This window comes from Hippoglossus hippoglossus, chromosome 18 (genome assembly GCF_009819705.1).
Source record: "Hippoglossus hippoglossus isolate fHipHip1 chromosome 18, fHipHip1.pri, whole genome shotgun sequence".
Classification (NCBI taxonomy): Eukaryota; Metazoa; Chordata; class Actinopteri; order Pleuronectiformes; family Pleuronectidae; genus Hippoglossus; species Hippoglossus hippoglossus.
Genome location: NC_047168.1, coordinates 263838 through 284478, shown reverse-complemented (window position 1 = coordinate 284478; position 20641 = coordinate 263838). Strand labels below are relative to the sequence as shown.

Sequence of the window (20641 nt, the reverse complement as noted above, 5' to 3'; positions counted from 1 at the left end):
ATAGTTTCTAGTATATATTTAAAATAACACACACAATAACTGACGGTGACAAGGACTTAGTTTCAGTGTACCTACAATTCCCTCTAACATTTGAGGGAGGGCTGTCTATCGTGTACATCATGCATCATTAATAAAGATCTATCAGCAAACAACAAACTAGTAGAATAAATAGTTATTAGATGAGGAGCCTACAATCAAAATTATGCAGTTTAAGGCAGGGCACTACAGGCAAAAACATAGTTTTTTCGTGTGCTGGTCAATTTTGAGATTTTGGTCTATTTTGCTCCCATGTCTTCTTTCTCCCTAATGGAAAGAACTTCCCAAAAACCACATTTAGATGTCTGTTTGCTAGCAAGAAACAAGTTAACTATATTTGTCTTTAGGCTAATTTGCTGTAAACTGGAGGCACTGGTAGCTTAGTCCTTTGTTCATCACCACTCCACACAAGCAAAAAAAACCCACAACAGCTGGAACAGGAGGAGGGAGGTGCTGCCTGCCTGTCTGACATGACTGCCGATGACTGTGTGCTCACTAGAGGTGTGCATCTTCACTAGCCTCACGATTCGATTACGATTCAGCAGTCAACGATTCGAATGCACAACGATGCATCTCGATGGATTTCAATGGATCACATCCACAAATTCTTACTGCACATGGCTGCTTTTGCATCAGTTAATATCACTTAATACAATCAGACAATTTGAACGCCCTTGTTTATATAGATAGGGCTTTAAAAAGTATTAGACTGTTACTGTTATTACAAGTGTGCTGTAATTAAAAAATTAAGGTTTTCAATTCAAAAATCTGACTAGTGAGTCTATGATAGTGGTCAGTGCTCTCCACACTGATTTGACATTCATTCAGTTTAGACTTTAGACTTAAGACAGTTTAGATTATAGCCTTTACTGCATCAAGATGGCCCCACCTGGCCCCCCCCCTTGGCAGCGCCACTGCACTGAGGTGCATTACTCCGTAGGTCAAGAAGTGACTCTGCTCCTCTGATGTTTTCTAATCACTCACACTTAGAACTGATCTTTATAAAAACTTGCTGAATTCATATTTATGTTCCTGGATAAATGCAACAAAGAAGTTAAAACACAGCGTTGCTTCTTAACCCTGATGTCCTGACTGTGCGCTTGATATTTTGATTGTTTATTCAATCAATATACACTGCTCAAAAAAATACACACACTTAACACTTAACACTTAAATCACACATCAGATATTGATGAACGAATTATTCAAGTTGAAAAACTTTACTGATGTACATTCTATAATTTGTTGTGAACAAAATTAAACAACAACAGTCAATGGAAACCAAAATCCTTAACCCACTGAGGGCTGGATTCAAAATCATACCGAAAATCGAAGAAAAAAACTAAAATCAAAGGGGGATCCAACTTGCGTGACTTTTATCATAGCAACTCATAATGTTACTCAGTACTGTGTAGGGCCCCCACGTGCCTGTATGCACACCCGACAATTTCTGGGCATGCTCCTGATGAGTTGGTGGATGGTGTCCTGGGGGATCTCCTTCCAGACCTGGATCAGGGCATCAGTGAGCTTCTGCACAGTCTGTGGCGGTACTTGGCAGCGTCGGATGCACTGATACATAATGTCCCATTGGTGCTCAATTGGATTTAGGTCAGAGGAACAAGAGGGCCAGTCAAAGGCATCAATGCCTTCGTCATAAAGGAACTGCCTACACACTCTGGCCACATGAGGCCGGGCATTGTCCTGCACCAGGAGGAAGCCTGGGCCAACTGCACCAGAGTAAGGTCTCTCTGAGGATTTCATCCTGGTACCTAACAGCAGTCAGGGTACTGTTGGCTATGACATGGAGGTCTGTGCGACCCTCCAAGGATATGCCTCCCAAGACCATCACTGGTCATGCTGGATGATGTTACAGGCAGCAGAACGTTCACCACAGCTTCTCCAGACTCTTTCATGCCTGTCACATGTGCTCTCTCAGTGAAGAGAACGGGGTGCCAATGGCAAACCTTCCAATTCTGGTGTTCTCTGGCAAATGCCAATCGAGCTGCACGGTGCTGGGCTGTGAGCACAGGTCCCACTAGAGGTCGTCGGGCCATCGTGCCACCCTCATGGAGTCTGTTTCTGACAGTTTGGTCAGAAATATGCACACTAGTAGTCATTTTATAGGTCTCTGGCAGTAGTCCTCCTGTTCCTCGTCGCACAAAGAACTAGATACTGGTCCTGCTGCTGGGTTAAAGACCTTCTACAGGACTGTCCAGCTCTCCTTGTGTAACTGCCGGTCTCCTGGTATCTCCTCCACGCTCTTGGTGGTGATGGCGCTGGGAGACACAGCAAACTTTCTTGCTACTGCACATATGGATGGGCCTTCCTGGTGGAGCTGGATTACCTGTGCAACCTGATCGGACTGCAGATACCGCTCACGCTACTAGTAGTGACAAAGACACTAGCTGCTGTCTGTGTCCAGGATGCGAAACCATTCCCTTTTAGGGGGTTATTTTTATTTTGCTTCTCCATTGCACCTGTTGTCACTTTTAATTTTGCACCAAAGAAGGTGAAACTGATTCATTATCACTTGTGCTTCCTAAATGGACAGATTGACAACCCTGGAATTCAACTGAATTGCTGTTATACTGTGATGATTAAGTGTTCCCTTAATTTGGAGCAGGGAAGCTGTGCACAAACATGAGTTTAATATTCATTTATAAAAATAAGCACCCCAGAAAAAGGGCAGGGGCTCAAGCCCCTTTGATGTCTCTCTCTCTCTGTGTGTGTGTGTGTGTGTGTGTGTGTGTGTGTGTGTGTGTGTGTGTGTGTGTGTGTGTGTGTGAGAGAGAGAGAAAACAACAACTTTATAAGGCACTATTTTTAACTGTATACATTGTACCAGTCAACACCTAATAAATTATTTAAATAAACACATTTCGGCAATAAATAAATAAATAAATAATTCAAACAAGTTAATCAGCATAAACATGTTCTCCAGCTGCCACAGCTGCTTTGTAAAAACTAAAATCAACCAATACTCTGGATTTAATCATGTTGACACAGACAGGGAGCAACTCAATGTGAAGGTTTTCCTCTACCTTCCTCTTCCTGGTAATATACACTGCCATCTTGGCCTGCCCTAAAACAAAGTTTAAAGGTGGCTTTTAAGTTAGTGCTGGCGAGTATATCTAAAACCATAAATAAAAAACAACTTGTAAAAACAGAAACAATTCTGACAGACGATGACACTCAAAAACAGTGAAAAGACAGTTTCTCTCCTGCCACAGAATGGGCATTTGTCCTCCACTGTTTGTTTAATTAAGGAGACAAAAGCGTTCAGTGCCGTGATGGCGTGGAGCACCCTCCACTGTGGAGGTTTGTACAACGACCTCCACTGAGGTCCGGATCCTTGGTCCAGACCCAGATAGCTCCTACAAGGAGTGTCAGTTCGTCCATTAAGTTTCTTTCTGTTTAGTGTTTTCACCATTAGTCTGTAAAAGGTTTTTCCGGAAGCTCCCTCCAGGGAGACAGGGTGAGCTGGCTGCAACAGAGGCCCAGAAGACTCTTTTGTATCCAATGCCAGGGAAGTGGCTGGAACATTTGGGGAAATAGTTTTACCCCAAGGATTGCCTTGCAGGCTTTGGCATCGCTATGCCATGACCCTGAGTTCTTTCTTTTTTGTGAAATTTTGAACAGTTCATCATCACTCATGTCTTCATCCAACTCCTCAAACACCATCATTTCAACGCTGGTTTTTCCTGAGTTGCGTTCATTTCCCTCCCTTCATTCACAGTTATTTCTCAAACACCATTTTAACCGTTGACACAATTTGTCCATAGCGGGAAAGTTTCTTCACCAGAATTTCATTCTTTATAAAGGAATGTGTGTTGGAGATTATCACCTTAGTGGCTCGGTTTACGAGTGGGAGAGCAGGATTAATAGAATCGTGGATCACCACTACTTTCTCCACCACCTCGCTCACCATCGCCGTATTCTCTAGGAACATTACAATAGCGCCGTTCATCCGAGAGGCCGACTTGACCGAGTCACACCCGACCACCTCCCACACAGCCAGCGCGGCCTCCGCCACGCTACATGCCACCGAGGGGCACCGGCATGGTGCCTGTTAGCACACACAAACACTCACTCACCCTGCACTGGTAACTAATGGGGTGGCGGTGATGGAGAGCAGTCACTCTTCCACCAGAAGTTCGGCGGTTCGATTCCCAGTCTTCCCCATCTGCATGCCGAAGCGTCATGCTGAACCCTGAAGGACCCCTCATAGATGTTGAATGCACAAATTGGAAGGTGCTTTGGATAAAAGCGTCAGCTAAATTACATGTCATGTAATGTAACATCATATTACTGTTTCACAGATTTTGCAGGGAGATGTCAGTGCAGGCTTCAGTTTACAGGTTTTACACAGTCGTTGCAACCTTACCTTTTACTGCATGTATCTGTTTATAGACATTTGGATGCTTTGCACTGACTGAACTGAGTCATGGCAGCAACACCAGAGCCATGAGGACCACAGCCACGTATGACCCGTCTACCCAGGTTTGCACATACACTATTTGAGGATTTAAACATTGTGTTTGTGTCTGTCCTTTAAATAGACAGATTCTGACATTTTTTGATTTTTAGATTTGGTATCCTTAAATATTACTTTTACGATTAAAATGAAAATTAGAATGGATTCACGATTTCTCCTCAAACAAGTTGATGTCAATGTGGAGAGGGCTATCAGTCTTTACACCAGTGGTTCCCAAACTTTACAAATACAGAAATGTTAAACTTAAGATTCTATAATTATACTATAACAGTGATGGTCTTACCGGACCACTGAGACTGAGATTAACTGAAAATTAATTTATTTAGCTGAATGTAATACTACATAGCAAAGATTCCCAAAATCAGTGCTAACTATTAATGACTTGTCCATGTTACTTACCATATTTTGGTCCTCAGACTAGGGCTGCATGATATTAGGTAAACATGCGATATGCGATAACGTTGTTTAATATTGCGATGACTATGTGACTTTAAATAAATAAACAAACAGTCCCTGGCTATTGACTCAGAGACCACGGAGAGCTCCAGTTGTTTTTACCCAGACTGGCGTGCGTGCGTGCGAGCAATGAGTGGTTCATGAATGCTCGGCTCTTAAGAAAGATTGAACTCATTTACAAAAGTATTGATCATTATGTGATGATCAGTGTTGATATTTTGGGGAAAGCAAATCAACTTTTAAACTGTAGCGTGTCAGAGACGTCAGCTGAGTGAGAGAGAGAGATACACACACACACAGAGCTTCAGAGTGTGTGTGTGTCTGTGCGCTGTTACTTGCCTCAGGTTCTGGGATCATAAATAAGCTTCACAATTAATTTATATAATCAACCAATCATAGTGCTGACCCTGGACAAACAGGATCAATAAAAGTTTCCAGAAATAGAGTTTAGTCAGAGGAGGCGGAGCAATCTCTTTTTTCAAATTCTCTATTTTCTCTCTATTCTCTTATTATTCTCTTCTCAATATTAATTGACAGAAAACCCCATCAATGATCTGAATGTCTTTAAATTATCATCTAGGGCAGCAGGGCTCCGTCTGATTGGCCAAATATATTGACATGGAGAGCGTGAATGCGTGGCGCATCGAACAAGATTTATCCCAATTTCTTATGTATTTTTTCGATATGTCTATCACATTAATATCGCGATGACGATAGATTTTCCATATATCGTGCAGCCCTTCCTGGTTTACTGGATACTTTGCCTCGTAAAAATTTAATTTGGAAGTTATTTGGGAAATCAGGATTCTACATCACTGTTGCAAACAGTAACCTTTCTGTCTGTAGGAATTTGTGATCAACTCTCCAGACGTTGAGGCTGCCAAGTTCTGGGTGGGGAACCTTGGTAAGACTGCCACCCATGCAGTGGTGTTTGCTCAGCTCTACACCCCTGACCAGGTTTGCCACGGCCTGCACTCCTTCATCGTCCCGGTAAGACCTTTGACCACTGACCGAGTAATAACTGATTGCCTTATTAGATGCTGTCATCTGATGTGATGTTTAGACCTTGTATTAACATCTGTCCTGAGAGATCCGATGACAAGTGTTTACTCAGTCTGTGTATGTATGTATCAGATGTTGTTGTAATTATGTGCGTCAGTGTTGTGTGTCTGTGCCGGTGCGAAGGAGAGAGTGGTAGAGTGAGAGAGGAGTCAAGAGGGGCTGAGTGAATCAATGCTATGAATACATATTTATTACAAGTTTAAGAAAAGTATCAATATTATGTGCTGGTCAGTGTTCATATTGTGGTATTGGTCGCGAACAAATACAAACTTTTGTGTGCCAGAGGATGTCAGTTGTGAAGGTGATCCTTCATATGTGGCCCTGGATGCAAATGACAGGGAAAAGAAAAAACGATCCTGTGACAAACAGGAAGCCAGTGTAGGAGGCACAAAATGGGTGTGATATGGTCTCTTTTTTTTCGTAGTCAGCAAGCGAGCAGCAGCATTTTGGACTAGCTGCAGGCGTTTAATGGAGGATTGGTCTAAGCTTACATACAGGGAATTGCAATAATCAAGACGGGAGGTTATGAACGCATGGATAACTCTCTCTAGGTCTTTTGTGGGAGGTAGGCCTTTACCTTGGCTATTTGTCTTAGTTGAAAAAAGCTACCTCTGACTACTGAGGAAATTTGCTTTTCAAAATTTAAAGCCCTGTCAAAAAGAACACCAAGACTCTTTACAGTGGAGTGAGTATTAGGAGCCAAAGGCCCAAGGTTGTCCACATCTTGCAGTTCTGATTGTCCAAATATGATAACCTCAGTCTTATTGTTGTTTAATTTGAGAATTTGGAAAATTTAAGAAAGGAATCGCAGAGGACAGGTGTAGGCAGAATAGGAGTAGGACTACCGGGGGTTTATGATATTATTAAAAATATTAAAAAGAACCTGAGGCCTGTGATAGTTATTGGAGACCAGGTTAGATATAAACGTAGTTTTTGCCGATTTTACCGCTTTCTGGTAGTCAGATAGACTGCTCTGTAAGATTTCATATGATACTCTGAGTTGGTCCTTTTTCCACCTTCTCTCTTCTTGCCGACATGCAGGAGTAAGGACTCTGACACGAAACAAACCAACTGCTTGTTCACGTTAACGAGTTTTCCTCCATCATCTCCGCTTCACTTTCTGTTTCTCCCTGTGTGTGTGAGTGTAAACTCTGCATCGCTCCCAGAGATGAGAGAGAGACCAGTTAAATGTTAGAGGCACAGTTGCAAACTGGTACGAGCAGGGACAATCTTATTTGTACTTCACAGATAATCGCACATGTGTATATGTTTTTTTTTGTATTCATGAATCACCTCGCGGGCCAGATCAAACAATACTCTAGATTTAATTGTTGTTACTATGTTTAATGATACACAAGATAAAGGTAAAAGTCAGAAAAGAGATTGGATAGTAATTATCCTAGAAATAGAAAGTACAGGTTAAATGACTGAGTACCCTGAGTGAAAACTATTAAGTCTATAACCATTGTGTTACAGGTGAGGGACACAAAGACCCTGCTGCCTCTGCCGGGTGTAATGGTTGGAGATATTGGCAAGAAGCTGGGCCAGAATGGACTGGATAATGGGTAGGTGACTGAGAGAGATTTTTTGCCCACTTTATCTTTCTTTAGTTACTGTTTACAGTTGCAGATATAGTCCAAGGCTTTGCAAGTTGATAAATAATTTCCATTAATTTTTAGAGAGAATTCTTTTAGTTCTTTTCCGTTGTGTGTTGGGACGTTATCAATACGCCCACTCGCTCATGTGTGTAATAGTGTGTGAGTATTATGTAAAACATTTGAGTGGTTGGGAATACTAGATCCGTGCAATATAAATACAGTCCATTTACTAAATGCACTTCATTTTTGTCAATGTCTTTCCCTATCAGGTTTGTTATGTTCCACAATGTGAGGATCCCACGGGAGAACCTACTGAATAAGACAGGAGATGTTACTTCTGATGGCCACTACATTACACCATTCAAGGTTAGTGAGGATTTTTCACTTAATACCATTCAGAGTCTCGTCTGACAAATATTAAATAAAACAAAAATACATTGAAAACAATAATATGAGTAATAATAGTCACTATGGCACTTGACGATGCCACAGGGGTCTCACCACAACAGCCAGAGACAAACCAGTTGCTTTCAGGTGAGCATTCTTCAATAAAAGAATGCTCACCTACATAAATTCAACAACTTCAACTCAAAGTGTCCAGCAATTTCTGCTGGCCTGGCAGCACAGCTCAGTCTTTTCCATGAGGCTCTTGTGCTTCTCTCCTTCCCATCTCTGTGTCTCCTTGTGTCTTTACCATGTGTCTCGCTCTGGCAGCTCAGCTGCTGCCTTTTGAAACCAGGGAGTGTTCACCTGTGGGTTCTCTCTGAGCCCCCTCCATGCCCACAATCACAAAAAATCAAGCACTACACAAAAAAAAGACTAGTTCAATTCACTATTACATATTTGTATTCAAAGCAAACAAGCATATATGCAAATTTGTGTGTCTGTTAGGAAAAAATCAATCGTCATTGCGATATCAATGTGCGTGATAGACACATTGCAAAAGACGGCGAAAACTGCGATAAATAGTGTTCTATGCGCCACGCTTCCACGCTCTGAGTACCAATATATTTGGCCAATCAGATGGAGCCATGCTGCCCTAGATGATAATTTAAAGACATTCCGATCATTGACAGGGTTTTCTGCCTGAGTCATTGTCGTAAGAAGAGAATAAGAAGAGGAAACAGAAAAAACAGAGATTTTTATAACATAGATTGCTCCGCCTCCTCTGACTAAAGTCTATTGTGGAAACTTCTATTGATCGCATTTTCCCCGAGTCAGGTTCACAGACGCCACTACTGTGTGTGTGTGTGTGTGTGTGTGTGTGTGTGTGTGTGTGTGTGTGTGTGTGTGTGTGTGTGTGTGTGTGTGTGTGCGTGCGTGCGTGCGTGCGTGCGTGTCTCACATTATGATCAATACTTTTATTAATGAGTTAAATCTTTCTTCAGAGCAGCGCATTCATCAGCCGTACCGTTCGCTCTTTTCCTCTCTCTCTCACACAGTCAGTGATCAGACACATGTATAAACTCAGTCTGGGTAAAAACAAAAGACCTTATAAAATTAGTAAATGTATGGAGCTGAAGGAGATGTGCTCTGTTTGGTTTGACACAGTTGATGCAGCGCACAATGCGAATGATAGACACAAAGAGGAACAGTTAATTACAAACAGAGATGCTGAAATGGGAAAAATATTTTTTTTTTTCACGGTCCAAACATGTATGAAAAGCCCCCAAATTAACATTGTGATTGGACTTAGTGGAGCTGTGCATGGCTCCCTGGTGTCTGCACCCAACTTGATGGAGCTGTGACCAGGCTGTGTGCCTTCTCCCAGCTGTGGAGCTGTCCGTGGTCTCTGGGTCCTTAGCAAGGGACTGTTTGTGTTTATTTATCGCAAGTTACATCGTCATCGCAATATTAAACAATGTAATCCCATAGTGACTGTTATGTCTGTTATGTGTTTATCTTAAAGGTTGGGCATATAAACTGTCTATATTTATTTAGCACTTTTCTAGTCCAGAGGACTACAGTACAGTTTTCTGTTCAAAGTGTGCAGGACTTTCTCTATAAGAAGGGGCCATTTGGGGAGACTCCAGCATGCGGACTGGAGGAGACTAAAATCGAACTGCCGACCAGGTTAGAGGATAACCGCTCTAACTCCTGAGCCACACATTTATAGATGGCTGTAGATGTAATGTTGGCAGACTGTTAGCAAATACCCAACAATTTGAGGCTTATTTTGTGGCTGCCGGCGGTAACAATCTACTGGACTGATTGCTCTGGTAGCCAATTGTAAATAGTGAGTACAGTCTTAATCTTGAAAAAAACAGAGTAAATAAAGACTACATCTGATGATTAACAGCTTGGCACATCTGGGTGTGAACGCTTGGTTGATTGAAAAGTGAAACGAAGAGTCGTTGTTGAAGTCCAGAATAATGCAGGTTCTCTGGTATGGATTCCTGCATGATGATGCATGTCACAGTTGTTTTTGTTTTGCAGAGTATATAAACTATTTTCTCTTTTTCATTTAATTGCTTCTTGTGTCTCTCATTTTTGTCTGTCATCTCCACCAGGACTCGAACAAGCGTTTCGGAGCATCTCTTGGTGCCCTGTCAGGGGGCAGGGTGTACATCACCAGGATGGCTCTGACCAACCTGAAGCTAGCTCTGGTTGTGGCCATCCGCTTTTCAGCAACCAGGAGACAGTTTGGACCAAAGGACACGGATGAGATTCCGGTTTTGGAGTACCAGTTGCAGGTCAGAATTGTATAGATGATGGACAAAGACGATAATATAGACATATTTTAGTGCCATTTAAGCTGCATATTTCTGTCTGAATCAAACCTGAGTCCTTACCTGTCAGGCGCTTTGTTTTTAATGTCCAAACTTGACCCGACCCTAACGCAGTTAAGGTAAACTGAAGCACTGAGTTTGTCATGTAGTTCTTACCATGGTCCCAACTAGACAACTAACACCTATTACAGGTACACCTTGTAATTGATGTCAAAAGATTTGTTATGCCTCCGCACCGTTGACAGTGGTCGCAGGCATTTCTGGTTGCCTGTTCGTCTCATTTTTTTTTTAACGCGATATCTCAAGAACACCATGAGGGAATTTCTTGAAATGTGGCACAAACATTCACTTGGACTGAAAAATGACCTGGATAGAATTTCTTCATCAAAGGTCAAGGTTGCTGTGACCTCACAAAGAAGATTAGTTTGCCTTGTTGATGCACTATCTCCTTAATGCCTTCAAGGAATCATTTCATCTTCCTGTAAATGTTATATATCATGACTGCCTGTAGGGAATTTCATTACATCTGGCACAATTCACTTTGACTCATGGAGGACCTGTTTAGAATTTGGTGGTCAAAGGTCACTGTGACCTCTCAAACACGTTTTACCTTGTGAATGTAATATCCCAGAAAAATCTCAACACTGCACTGATTAACTGATTCGATTTCAGTGGTCAAAGTTGGCCTCAAAAAACTTGTTTTTGGCCTTTGAATGCAATATCTCAAGAATGCTTAAGGGAATTTCTTCAACTTTTGATCAGTTGGCACTTGGATTTAAAGATGAAGTGATTGTATTTCAGTGGTCAAAGATCAAAGGTCACTGAATCCCGAAAAAAGAATTGTAGAAATATGTACACAGAAACTGTACTTGTTGAAGGAGGCATACAACCACAGTGCGCTAATTATAGTTTGTTCCAAACCAGAGTTTGACTGACAGCTTTTTCTGAATGGGTGTTAGGTCGGAAATCATGCACCCACAACCCTTAAAAACCTGAAGCAAAAAATACAAACCACCAGATGTAGACAGAAGAATGAAGGCCAGGGAGAGAGATAATCATCCCACCCTATCCACCAGTAACACCAGATTATCTTAGAATCCCAATTTTTTCAATAAACATTTGTATAGCTACCCATTGTAAAATGGCCACTGCATACGCAGATGTTTATTGTGATTTATTATTATTATTCAGTTGCGGATGGTTAAGTATACTTAGTATATCCAGGGGAAGGGTTGTGCTGATGGAATATCCAATGCCTCATTGAACAATGATTTCTGACCCATCCAAAAGATCCTGAACCATTAAATGGTCTAACACAGCCATGTGCCAGAGTGTTAAACCGCAATATATATGTGTTGTGTGTTTGTCTAGCAATGGCGTCTGATCCCGTATCTGGCAGCAGCGTATGCTCTTGAACACTTCACCAAATCTATCTTCATGAACTTTGTTGAGTTCCAGATTGGGCAGATGATGAATAACAAAGACGACATTCAAGTAAGTAAAATAATATATATTTCTATGGAGTATCCTACTCCATTTAATATAAGTTTAACAGTTGTGCATGCTAGTATTTCACATTCTGTATTGAAGTTGACCTTGACAAATTTATGCTACGACTTGGCACTTTTGTGTAGTAGCCACTATGTTCAAATTGACTGTGCTGAGCTCAGAGACTGAGGAGCAAAAATAATTATGGTCTGGCCTGGCTGTATGTGTTTGCTAGGCAGAGATGGGCAGGGAGATCCATGCCATAGGCTGCTCCAGTAAACCATTGGGTTCATGGACTGCTCAGAAGGGGATTCAAGAATGCAGGGAGGCCTGCGGTGGACATGGATACCTGGCCAGTCAGTCTCAATCATACACATATTCACATATAACAGTGCTTTCGTTCATTACCTAGACAGTGGAGGCCCCCTATAGTCTTATTTGTCCTGCCACAGTTTCATAATATTCTGAATTTTTTTAACCACACACACACACACACACACACACACACACACACACACACTCAAATGCCTAACTTGAGTTGTCTGTCTTTCAGTGAATCGGCTGGGTGATCTTCGGGATGACAATGACCCAAACTGCACATATGAAGGAGACAATAATCTGTTGCTGCAGCAGACCAGCAACTACTTGCTCAGCTGGCTCCATGCCAAGCATCATGGTCAGTGCTCAGTTCACTGAGAGACTCTAAATATAAAGTTACTGTGCCGATTGGTGATTATAATGCTTATTCATTGGCATGATGCTTTCCAGTTACTAGTGCTGCTGTGGTTTACAATGTCAAAGCAGTTTTTGGACTCTAAAACAACATTTGAGACCAGTGGCCTCATTTACAAATGTTATGTACACATTCATATTTTGTGTATGTCGTAAATCACACTCACGGTCGGATCTATAGAGTGCAATGAAGAAATGGATTTGTAAATGAAATCTTTGATTAGTTTGTACAGCATCAAATTCTGTATTGTCTGCTTACAGATGGTATGCGGGTTGAGTCTCCCTTTCATACTGTGGATTTCCTTGATGATTTCCAGAAGATTCTGGGAAGCAAATTCACACAAACAACAATGGAGGAGTGTATGGACTCTGCAGGTATTTTATTATTTCAGCTGGTGCAGATTGGTTTAACTTGAAATGTTGACTACAAACTTTTTTTGACAAAACTAGAATTCAGAAAACATTGTTCATTGTAAAAATCGAACTTGAGGCAACAAGGTATTGACAGAAACATCTGTTCATCTGCAGAGCAATCACAGGGTTAGCAATAACAATGTCGATGAGAAAATAAAGTGTCTAATATAAATGAAGAGGTGTATCAATATCTAAAGTATTTTTATACGAGAAAATGTTGAAATGTAAGAAATGGTGCGAAAGTCCAGTTACTAAATTTGGGAGGTTCTAATTATATCTAATGAAAAATTGATCTCTCCCAGTACAGAAGTATTGCTCATACAAAATTCAATTTAATTGTGTTTTCAAATTGCTTTCTCATTATACTGTGCTATCTTTTTGTGTTTCATATCAGTGCCACTGGCAGCATATAATTGGCTGGTGTGTTTCCTGTTGGAAGAGAGTCAGAAGAGGCTAGAACAGCAGAGGGCTTTAGGCAAGGATGAGTTTGAGGCCTGTAACAACAGCCAGGTAACACACACAAGTGCACACACTGTAGGTTGTAGGCTCAAAATGGTCCTCACAAAGATATCTGTACAAGTACACACACTGTTTTCAGGCATGAACTTTGGAATTCCGAAATACATTTGCATTCTCACAAACTCTTACTGAAAACTTCCCAAGTCTCTTGGGAAGTCTCTTGGGAAGTCTCTTGGGAAGTTTTCAGTAAATGTGTCTTTAGCGCATGTCTGAAAGCAGCTACACACAAGGTGATGCACAAGTTAAACAGGTTAAAAAACAAGACAAAATCAGAGTTGCCTTAAAACAAGAATTAAGGTGCAAAACAAACCAAACATCCTACACCATCGGTCAAAAACATCGACATCCCAGCTCTGCTATCATGTTCACGCTTGTTGCACAAATAAGAGCAGAGGAGAAATCTTATAGCAGACGTTTTCTCTCGCATACAGAGGCCGTTTGATCATGCAGTGAATGTTTCACAGCATTGTTGTTGAAAACTCAAGACTATTTCTTTCTTATTTATTAAAATTGAATATAACATTCAAGCAGTAAACCAGACATTATTTGTGAACAGGAAACATGGTTGAGACCTAATTTGGATTTCAGAATAATGGGATATACTACTAGATGTAATAGGAGGTGGATGTGCTACATTTATAAGGGAAGAAATCGAATTGGTAGAGATGATAGCGAAAGCACTTATTCAAATCCATAGTTCTAACAACTTGACTGAGGAGAGCAAGAGAGGACAAGATCAGCTGATCTCTGGGATTTCTTGAGAGAAGGGATAATACTAAGCCAGAGAAGGATCCATCAAATCCAATGAACTATAGGACAATAGCACTTGCATTACATATAGGAAAGGTAATGGGAAAGATAATTACAAAAAGATTAGCGTTATGCAAAAGGCATAGGATATGGTTTGTAGCGAGTAGGACATATAATTGGATCAGAGACTCTTTATTTGATAGATTTATTCAAGTAAGAATTGGGACAGCTTTATCAGGAATATATATCGTGGAAAATGGTACTCCTCAGGGCAGTATCATTTGTACAATATTGTCTTCCATTATGATTAATGATGTGTTCTCAAGCTCAGGGTGATATTGGGCGGTTGCTCTTTGCTGATGATGGAGCCTTGTGGAAAAGGGGAAGGAATATTATTATGGGAAAAATACAAGAGGCAATTGATGTGGTAGAAAAATTATCATATTCATGGGGGCATTAGTGTTCACTAGAAAGAGAGGTGTTGATACACAGTAAGTATGTATAAAGAATAGAGCAAGTGAAAGTCTTGAGGTGTTTAGGTATGTGGTTTGTTGCTCAGCTCACATGGAATGAACATATACACAAGGTACTCTCCAAATATAACAAGAATAATAAATGTGATGAGATGTTTAATCTCAGACACAGAGAAGAGAAGTTATTTAATTCCTCTGCCAGTGAGGCATCAGCTTTAACATTTGTGGTGTTGCTGCCCCTGTAATTTGTGAAGTTCTGGATTCCCTGACACAGCCGCCGTGAGTTACTGTCCTTAAAGAGGTCCTCTATTTCCCTCTTTGGCAGCTCTGATGTGAGCTCAGGTTCACTCTGGCTACATTGTACTGAGCTCTGTCACCAGACCTGAAAGCAATGTTGAGGTCTCTGATGAGTGACTGTATTTCAGTCATCAATCACGGTTTCTTGTTTTGAAAAACTTGGATAAGTTTGTTAACTTTGACATTATCAGCACAGCTTGTGATACAGAACATTACAGTGTATGCAGTGTGTGCTCCTCTTTGTCCTGAGGAGTGTTCAAAGCAGTCTTTTAGCTGAGACAGAGCTGTCTCCGGCCAAGTTTGATGATTTTTGTTATGGGCTTTGTTTTCCTCCTGATGGGGGTTTATGCTGGGACGAGGAGCAGTGAGAGGTGGTCCAACTGGCCAAGATGTGCAGGGAAACAAAGCACATTAATTAAAGGAATGTTAATATGTGTCTCTCCGTTTTGTTCTCTGAATGTGTGCGATGCATTTGAAGAGATCACTCCAGATAAAGGATATGTGGACCTATGCTTTAAGTATTCAACTAATTGTACTCTGAGATGAGATAAGAGCTAGCTGTAGCTAACATGGCTATTGTTATCCCAACTACTGTAGCTAGTCTGACTAATCGATAACCGTACTCGTGATGAATGAAAATCCTCATTGAATAGCTGTGTCCACATCATTCCTTGATAGGCCAGCCACACACAGAGCTCTTCCCCTACAGAGCCTATAAAAAGTTCAGTGCACCCAGCCCGGCTAGATGCACACGGAGCTAGCGCTCCTCTCCACAAGCCGAGTGAGTGAGTGAGTGAGAGCCAGGCGGCTTGCACAAGCTCCACTGGCTGAGTCAGAGTGGGCCATGCCAGGCTAGACGCACACGGAGTGAGCGCTCTCTCACTCACACACACAACCACACCACAGAGTTAACATTGTGTTTTACTTTGTATAGAAATACGAAATACAGCACCCCCCCAAAAATAAACTACAACAGGTAGTAAAAAAGCCCTGTGATCTTTAAATGTAATTAAAAATAATAATAGTAATTTAAATCATTAAAAGTATGAAAGTATGAGTATGAAAAAGTCGTTGAGTTTGTTGAGCATGAAAACCTGCATTTTACTTAATACTTCTTAATAATGCATGTGTTGTGTTCATTGATTAACTGAAGTTTATTCACTGAAATTTATAAAAAACTTGTTCTGAATATAGCAATTTCTGATCAACCCATATCCATGTCAGGCTTAAAATGCCAACCTTTAGTTAGGTCCCTCCCACTTCAAGTTTAAGCCCCTCCCAATAGCAGATACAGATAATTAAGTAAGTTGAACAGATACAGATACAGATAATGGCGTTACTCGCTCATCATTACTAGGCTGGATGCTCTAGTTTGAGACTGGATACTAATGAGAGTGACATCCATTAATCCATCCGTCCATTGGCTATGCCGCTTATCCTTTCATTGCAGCTGGAGCTAACCCCAATTGACTCTGGGTGAGAGGTGGGTTGACACCCTTAACAGGTCGCCAGTCTATCACAGGGAAGAATCTCAGTCAAAAAAACATTCACACCTACAGGCAAATTAGGGTCTCAAATGAGCCTGCGTGTGTTTGGACTGTGGGAGGAAACAAGGCGAGAGCATTTAAAATCCATACAGAATTGTTTCTGAGCTGGGTTTGAACTCAGACCCATGTTGCTGTGTAAACTGATTACCATAAAAGTACCACTTACCCATTAACTCTGTGGCATTAGAGTGGCTTTATTTTCTATTTCCTCACAAAGTGAGTGGAAATAAAAAATATTATTCTACAAATTCATCCCCTGTGTTTTTTGTGTTTAGGTATACTACTGTCGTTCCCTTGCCATTGCCTACATCGAACAAAACTGCCTCCGGAGGTTTCATGAACAGACAATGGATCCGACCACGCCAGCTTGTCTCAGACCAGTGCTAAGCAAACTGTGTGCCTTGTATGGCCTGTGGAGCCTCAGCAACCACATGGCCACCCTGTATCAGGGTATGTACTGTCCTCTTTATATTGCATTTATACACAGAAATGAAGATGATCCATTCGGTTGTGTTGACTCAGTATTTGTGACATGGCACTTGTTCTTTTCAAGGTAATTACATGGGTGGAAGGAAGCCAGCAGAGTTGGTTCAGATGGCCATTCTCACTCTCTGCTCCCAGGTACAGGAACATTGTTCTCTCTATCTTCCTGTCTGTCTCAGTCTTTCACCATATCCATGTACTTCTCATTTGCATAAGATACACTAACGCTAGGGACACACCGGAGGCGGAAGCTCTGCGAAGCGTCAATTATCGTGTAACCTGGCTGATCACACCGGAAGCGCATTTCTCTGCGCCGTCAGCCCGCGATTGTGCTTTCTCTGCTGGTTGTTGTATGCTCTGTTCAATGTAGGGGTTCGGGGGTAAATGATGATAGTCTTCACAAGTGACTGACCTACGCAAGCCTATAGCTTCAGCAAAATCTTAAATATTAAAAAGAAACATGCATGTGTATGTGAATACACTCAACAAACATATAAACCCAACAGTTTTGTTTTCACTACCTTATTTCATGAATTGAAATAAAAGATGTCGGGTTTTCTCTATGCAAACAAAAGGCTTATATCTCTCAAATCTTGTTCTCAAGTTTGCTAAAAATCCATTTGTTAAAAAAAATGTGTGACATATCAAAATATGCTAATTAATAAGTTATAAGGAGGGGACAGCCGAAAACCAGTCAGCATCTGGTATGACCACCATTTGCCTCACGCAGTGCGACACAAATTCTACCCATAGAGTTGATCAAGTTATTAATTGTGGTCTCTGGAATGTTGGTCCATTCCTATTTAATGGCTATGCGAAGTTGCTGGATATTGGCAGGAATAAGAACCCGCTGACGAACACGGCAATCCAAAGCATCCCAAACATGCTCAATAGGTGACATGTCTGGTTCGTAGGCAAGCCATGCAAGAACTGGGATGTTTTCAGCTTCGGGAATTGTGTACAGATTCTTGCAACATGAGACTGTGCATTATAATGCTGCAACAGGAGGCAGTGGCGACAGATGAGTGGCATGACATTAGGCCTGAGGACCTTATCATAGTTTTTCAAATTGCAATCAATAAAAAACACCTGTGTTCATTGTGCATAGGTTATGCCTGCCCATACCATAGCACTACTAACACCATTGGCCACTCTGTTGACAACATCAAAGTCAGGAAACCGCTTGCCCACCCGATGCCTTACCCGCTGTCTGGCATCTGCCTGATACAGTGTAAACCAGGAACTTTTATTATTATTATTATTATTATTATTTGCCCAATCAAGATTATGACGATGTACTATAGTCAGGTCAAGGCCCTGATGAGGCCGACGAGCACTTGGGTGATCTTCCCTGAGACATTTTTTGACCGTTTTTTAAATTAAAGAGAAATACGCCTTTTGTGTGCACAGAAGGAACTTTAGATCTTTGAAAATAAAAGTGTTGCATTTATATTTTTGTTGAGTGTATGTATATATGTGCTAAAAAAAATTAAGGGAACACTTTGATCACACATCAGTGATGAACGAATTATTCAAGTTGAACATTTTTACGGATGTTCATTTTATGAGAACAAAATGATGTAACAACGGTCAATGGAAACCAAAATCATCAACCCATTGAGGGCTGGATTCATACCAGGCCAAAAATCAAAGAATTTTTTTTAATCATAGGCTGATCTAACAGGCGTGAATTTCATCACGGCAACTGATAAAGTGACTCAGTAGTGTGTATGGCCCCCGTATGCACTCTCGACAACGTCTGGGCATGCTCCTGATGAGTCTGTGCATGGTTTCCTGGGGGATCTCCTCCCAGACCTGTATCAGGGCATCAGTGAGGTCCTGGACAGTCTGTGGCGGTACTTGGCGGCATCCGATGCACCTATCCATCACGTCCCACAGTTGCTCAGTTGGATTTAGGTCAGGGGAACATGAGGGCCAGTCAATGGCATAAATGCCTTCGTCACCCAAGAACTGCCTACACACTCTGGCCACATGAGGCCAGGCATTGTCCTGCACCAGGAAGAACCCAAGGCCCACTGCACCAGTGTAAGCTCTGACAATCGCTCTGAGGATTTAATCCCAGTACCAGCAGTCAGGGTACCTTTGGCTATGACATGGAGGTCTGTACAACCCTCCAAGAATATGCCTCCCCACACCATCACTGACCCATCTCCAAACTGGTCATGCTGGATGATGGTACAGGCAGCATAACATCCACCACAGCGTCTCCAGACTCTTTCACGCCTGTCACATGTGCTCAGTGTGAACCTGCTCTCATCTGTGAAGGCAATGGGGCGCCAGTGGCAGACCTGCCAATTCTAGTGTTCTCTGGCGATTGCCAATCAAGCTGCACAGTACTGGGCTGTGAGCACAGGTCCCACTAGAGGACGTCGGGCCCTCATGGAGTCTGACAGTTTGGTCAGAAACATGCACACCATTACCCTGCTGAATGTCATTTTGTAGGGCTCTGGCAATGCTCCTCCGGTTCCTCCTCGCACAGGAGCAGATACTGGTACTGCTGCTGATTGATGCCCTTCTACGGCCCTGTGTAGCTCTCCTCGTGTCACGGTCGCTCTCTGATTTGGCGCTATACAAATAAAATTGAATTGAATTGACATCCTGGAAGAGTTGGTGTGAATGATCGAACACAAAGTGCGCAAAAAGGGATATTTCTGAAGCTGCTGTAAATTGTTTAGTACTAGTTTAGTATAGTATTTTGTGATACGCTTCCGTAATCCTTGTGCTCTACCTAATTTCTACCTGTCTTCATAAAGCTAAATGAGGAAATTATGGCACTAGTAGATGTGGCTCGGCCACCTCACATAAACTTAACCTGATCTGCTCTCTGTTTCTTTTCCAGCTAAAAGACGATGCAGTAGCATTGGTGGACATATTTGCACCCACTGATTTCATCCTAAACTCACCCATTGGTAATGCTGATGGACAGGTAATGCACACAAACACAGAAACCAAAGAGCTGTCATGTCATACCATAGTGAGTGTTGTTGAAAGGTGGTCTTTTTCATTAGGTGTGGCATAGAAGCTGAATTTTTTTATCCTAAAGCTGACGTTAGTCTGAAGTTGTCAGCTGTAAATTATCTCTGGTTTATTGTAGTAAACCGTGAGCATCTGTGTTCAAACCTTTTACAGATCCTTACCAACCAACCAACATCCCACTAGTTCTCTATATCTAGACTTAGACTGCATGAGGCCAAAATCATATCAGCCATTTGGGGCACATATAGAAGATTATACCACAGAATGTAACGGAGGTAATAGCTTCCTTTGAAAAGTTTTATAAATAATGCAATACTAACACAAATCCTAAAGGTTTTTATGGAACACAACTGAGATGATTATCTTCAGCAAGAGGAAAAGTAACCCAGACCTCGTGTCCATTTGTTGTGACAAACCTAATGAGTGTATGCAGTATATCAATTAGGAAATCATAATTTATAATCTGCATTGGATCCTGTCTATACTATTCACTGTTCATTTAGGTTTTTGTTTATCTACAGTATGTGGTGTGTTTAAAATGACCTGGATATATACCATATTCACC

At 41.6% G+C, this 20641-nt stretch overlaps 1 protein-coding gene across 2 annotated transcripts in view; it reads left to right on the top strand.

Moving 5' to 3' along the window:
* Nucleotides 1-20641, top strand: part of acox3 (acyl-CoA oxidase 3, pristanoyl) — a 48183-nt gene that overhangs the window by 21565 nt on the left and 5977 nt on the right. For both annotated transcript variants that reach the window (XM_034569265.1, XM_034569264.1), the window contains exons 6-18: nucleotides 4447-4536; nucleotides 5834-5977; nucleotides 7526-7614; nucleotides 7917-8013; nucleotides 10158-10340; nucleotides 11748-11870; nucleotides 12100-12220; nucleotides 12418-12540; nucleotides 12858-12971; nucleotides 13405-13520; nucleotides 16872-17046; nucleotides 17150-17217; nucleotides 19940-20026. In XM_034569265.1, coding sequence (XP_034425156.1) covers nucleotides 4447-4536; nucleotides 5834-5977; nucleotides 7526-7614; nucleotides 7917-8013; nucleotides 10158-10340; nucleotides 11748-11870; nucleotides 12100-12220; nucleotides 12418-12540; nucleotides 12858-12971; nucleotides 13405-13520; nucleotides 16872-17046; nucleotides 17150-17217; nucleotides 19940-20026 — 1530 coding nt within the window. The remainder of the gene's footprint in view (nucleotides 1-4446; nucleotides 4537-5833; nucleotides 5978-7525; nucleotides 7615-7916; nucleotides 8014-10157; nucleotides 10341-11747; nucleotides 11871-12099; nucleotides 12221-12417; nucleotides 12541-12857; nucleotides 12972-13404; nucleotides 13521-16871; nucleotides 17047-17149; nucleotides 17218-19939; nucleotides 20027-20641) is intronic.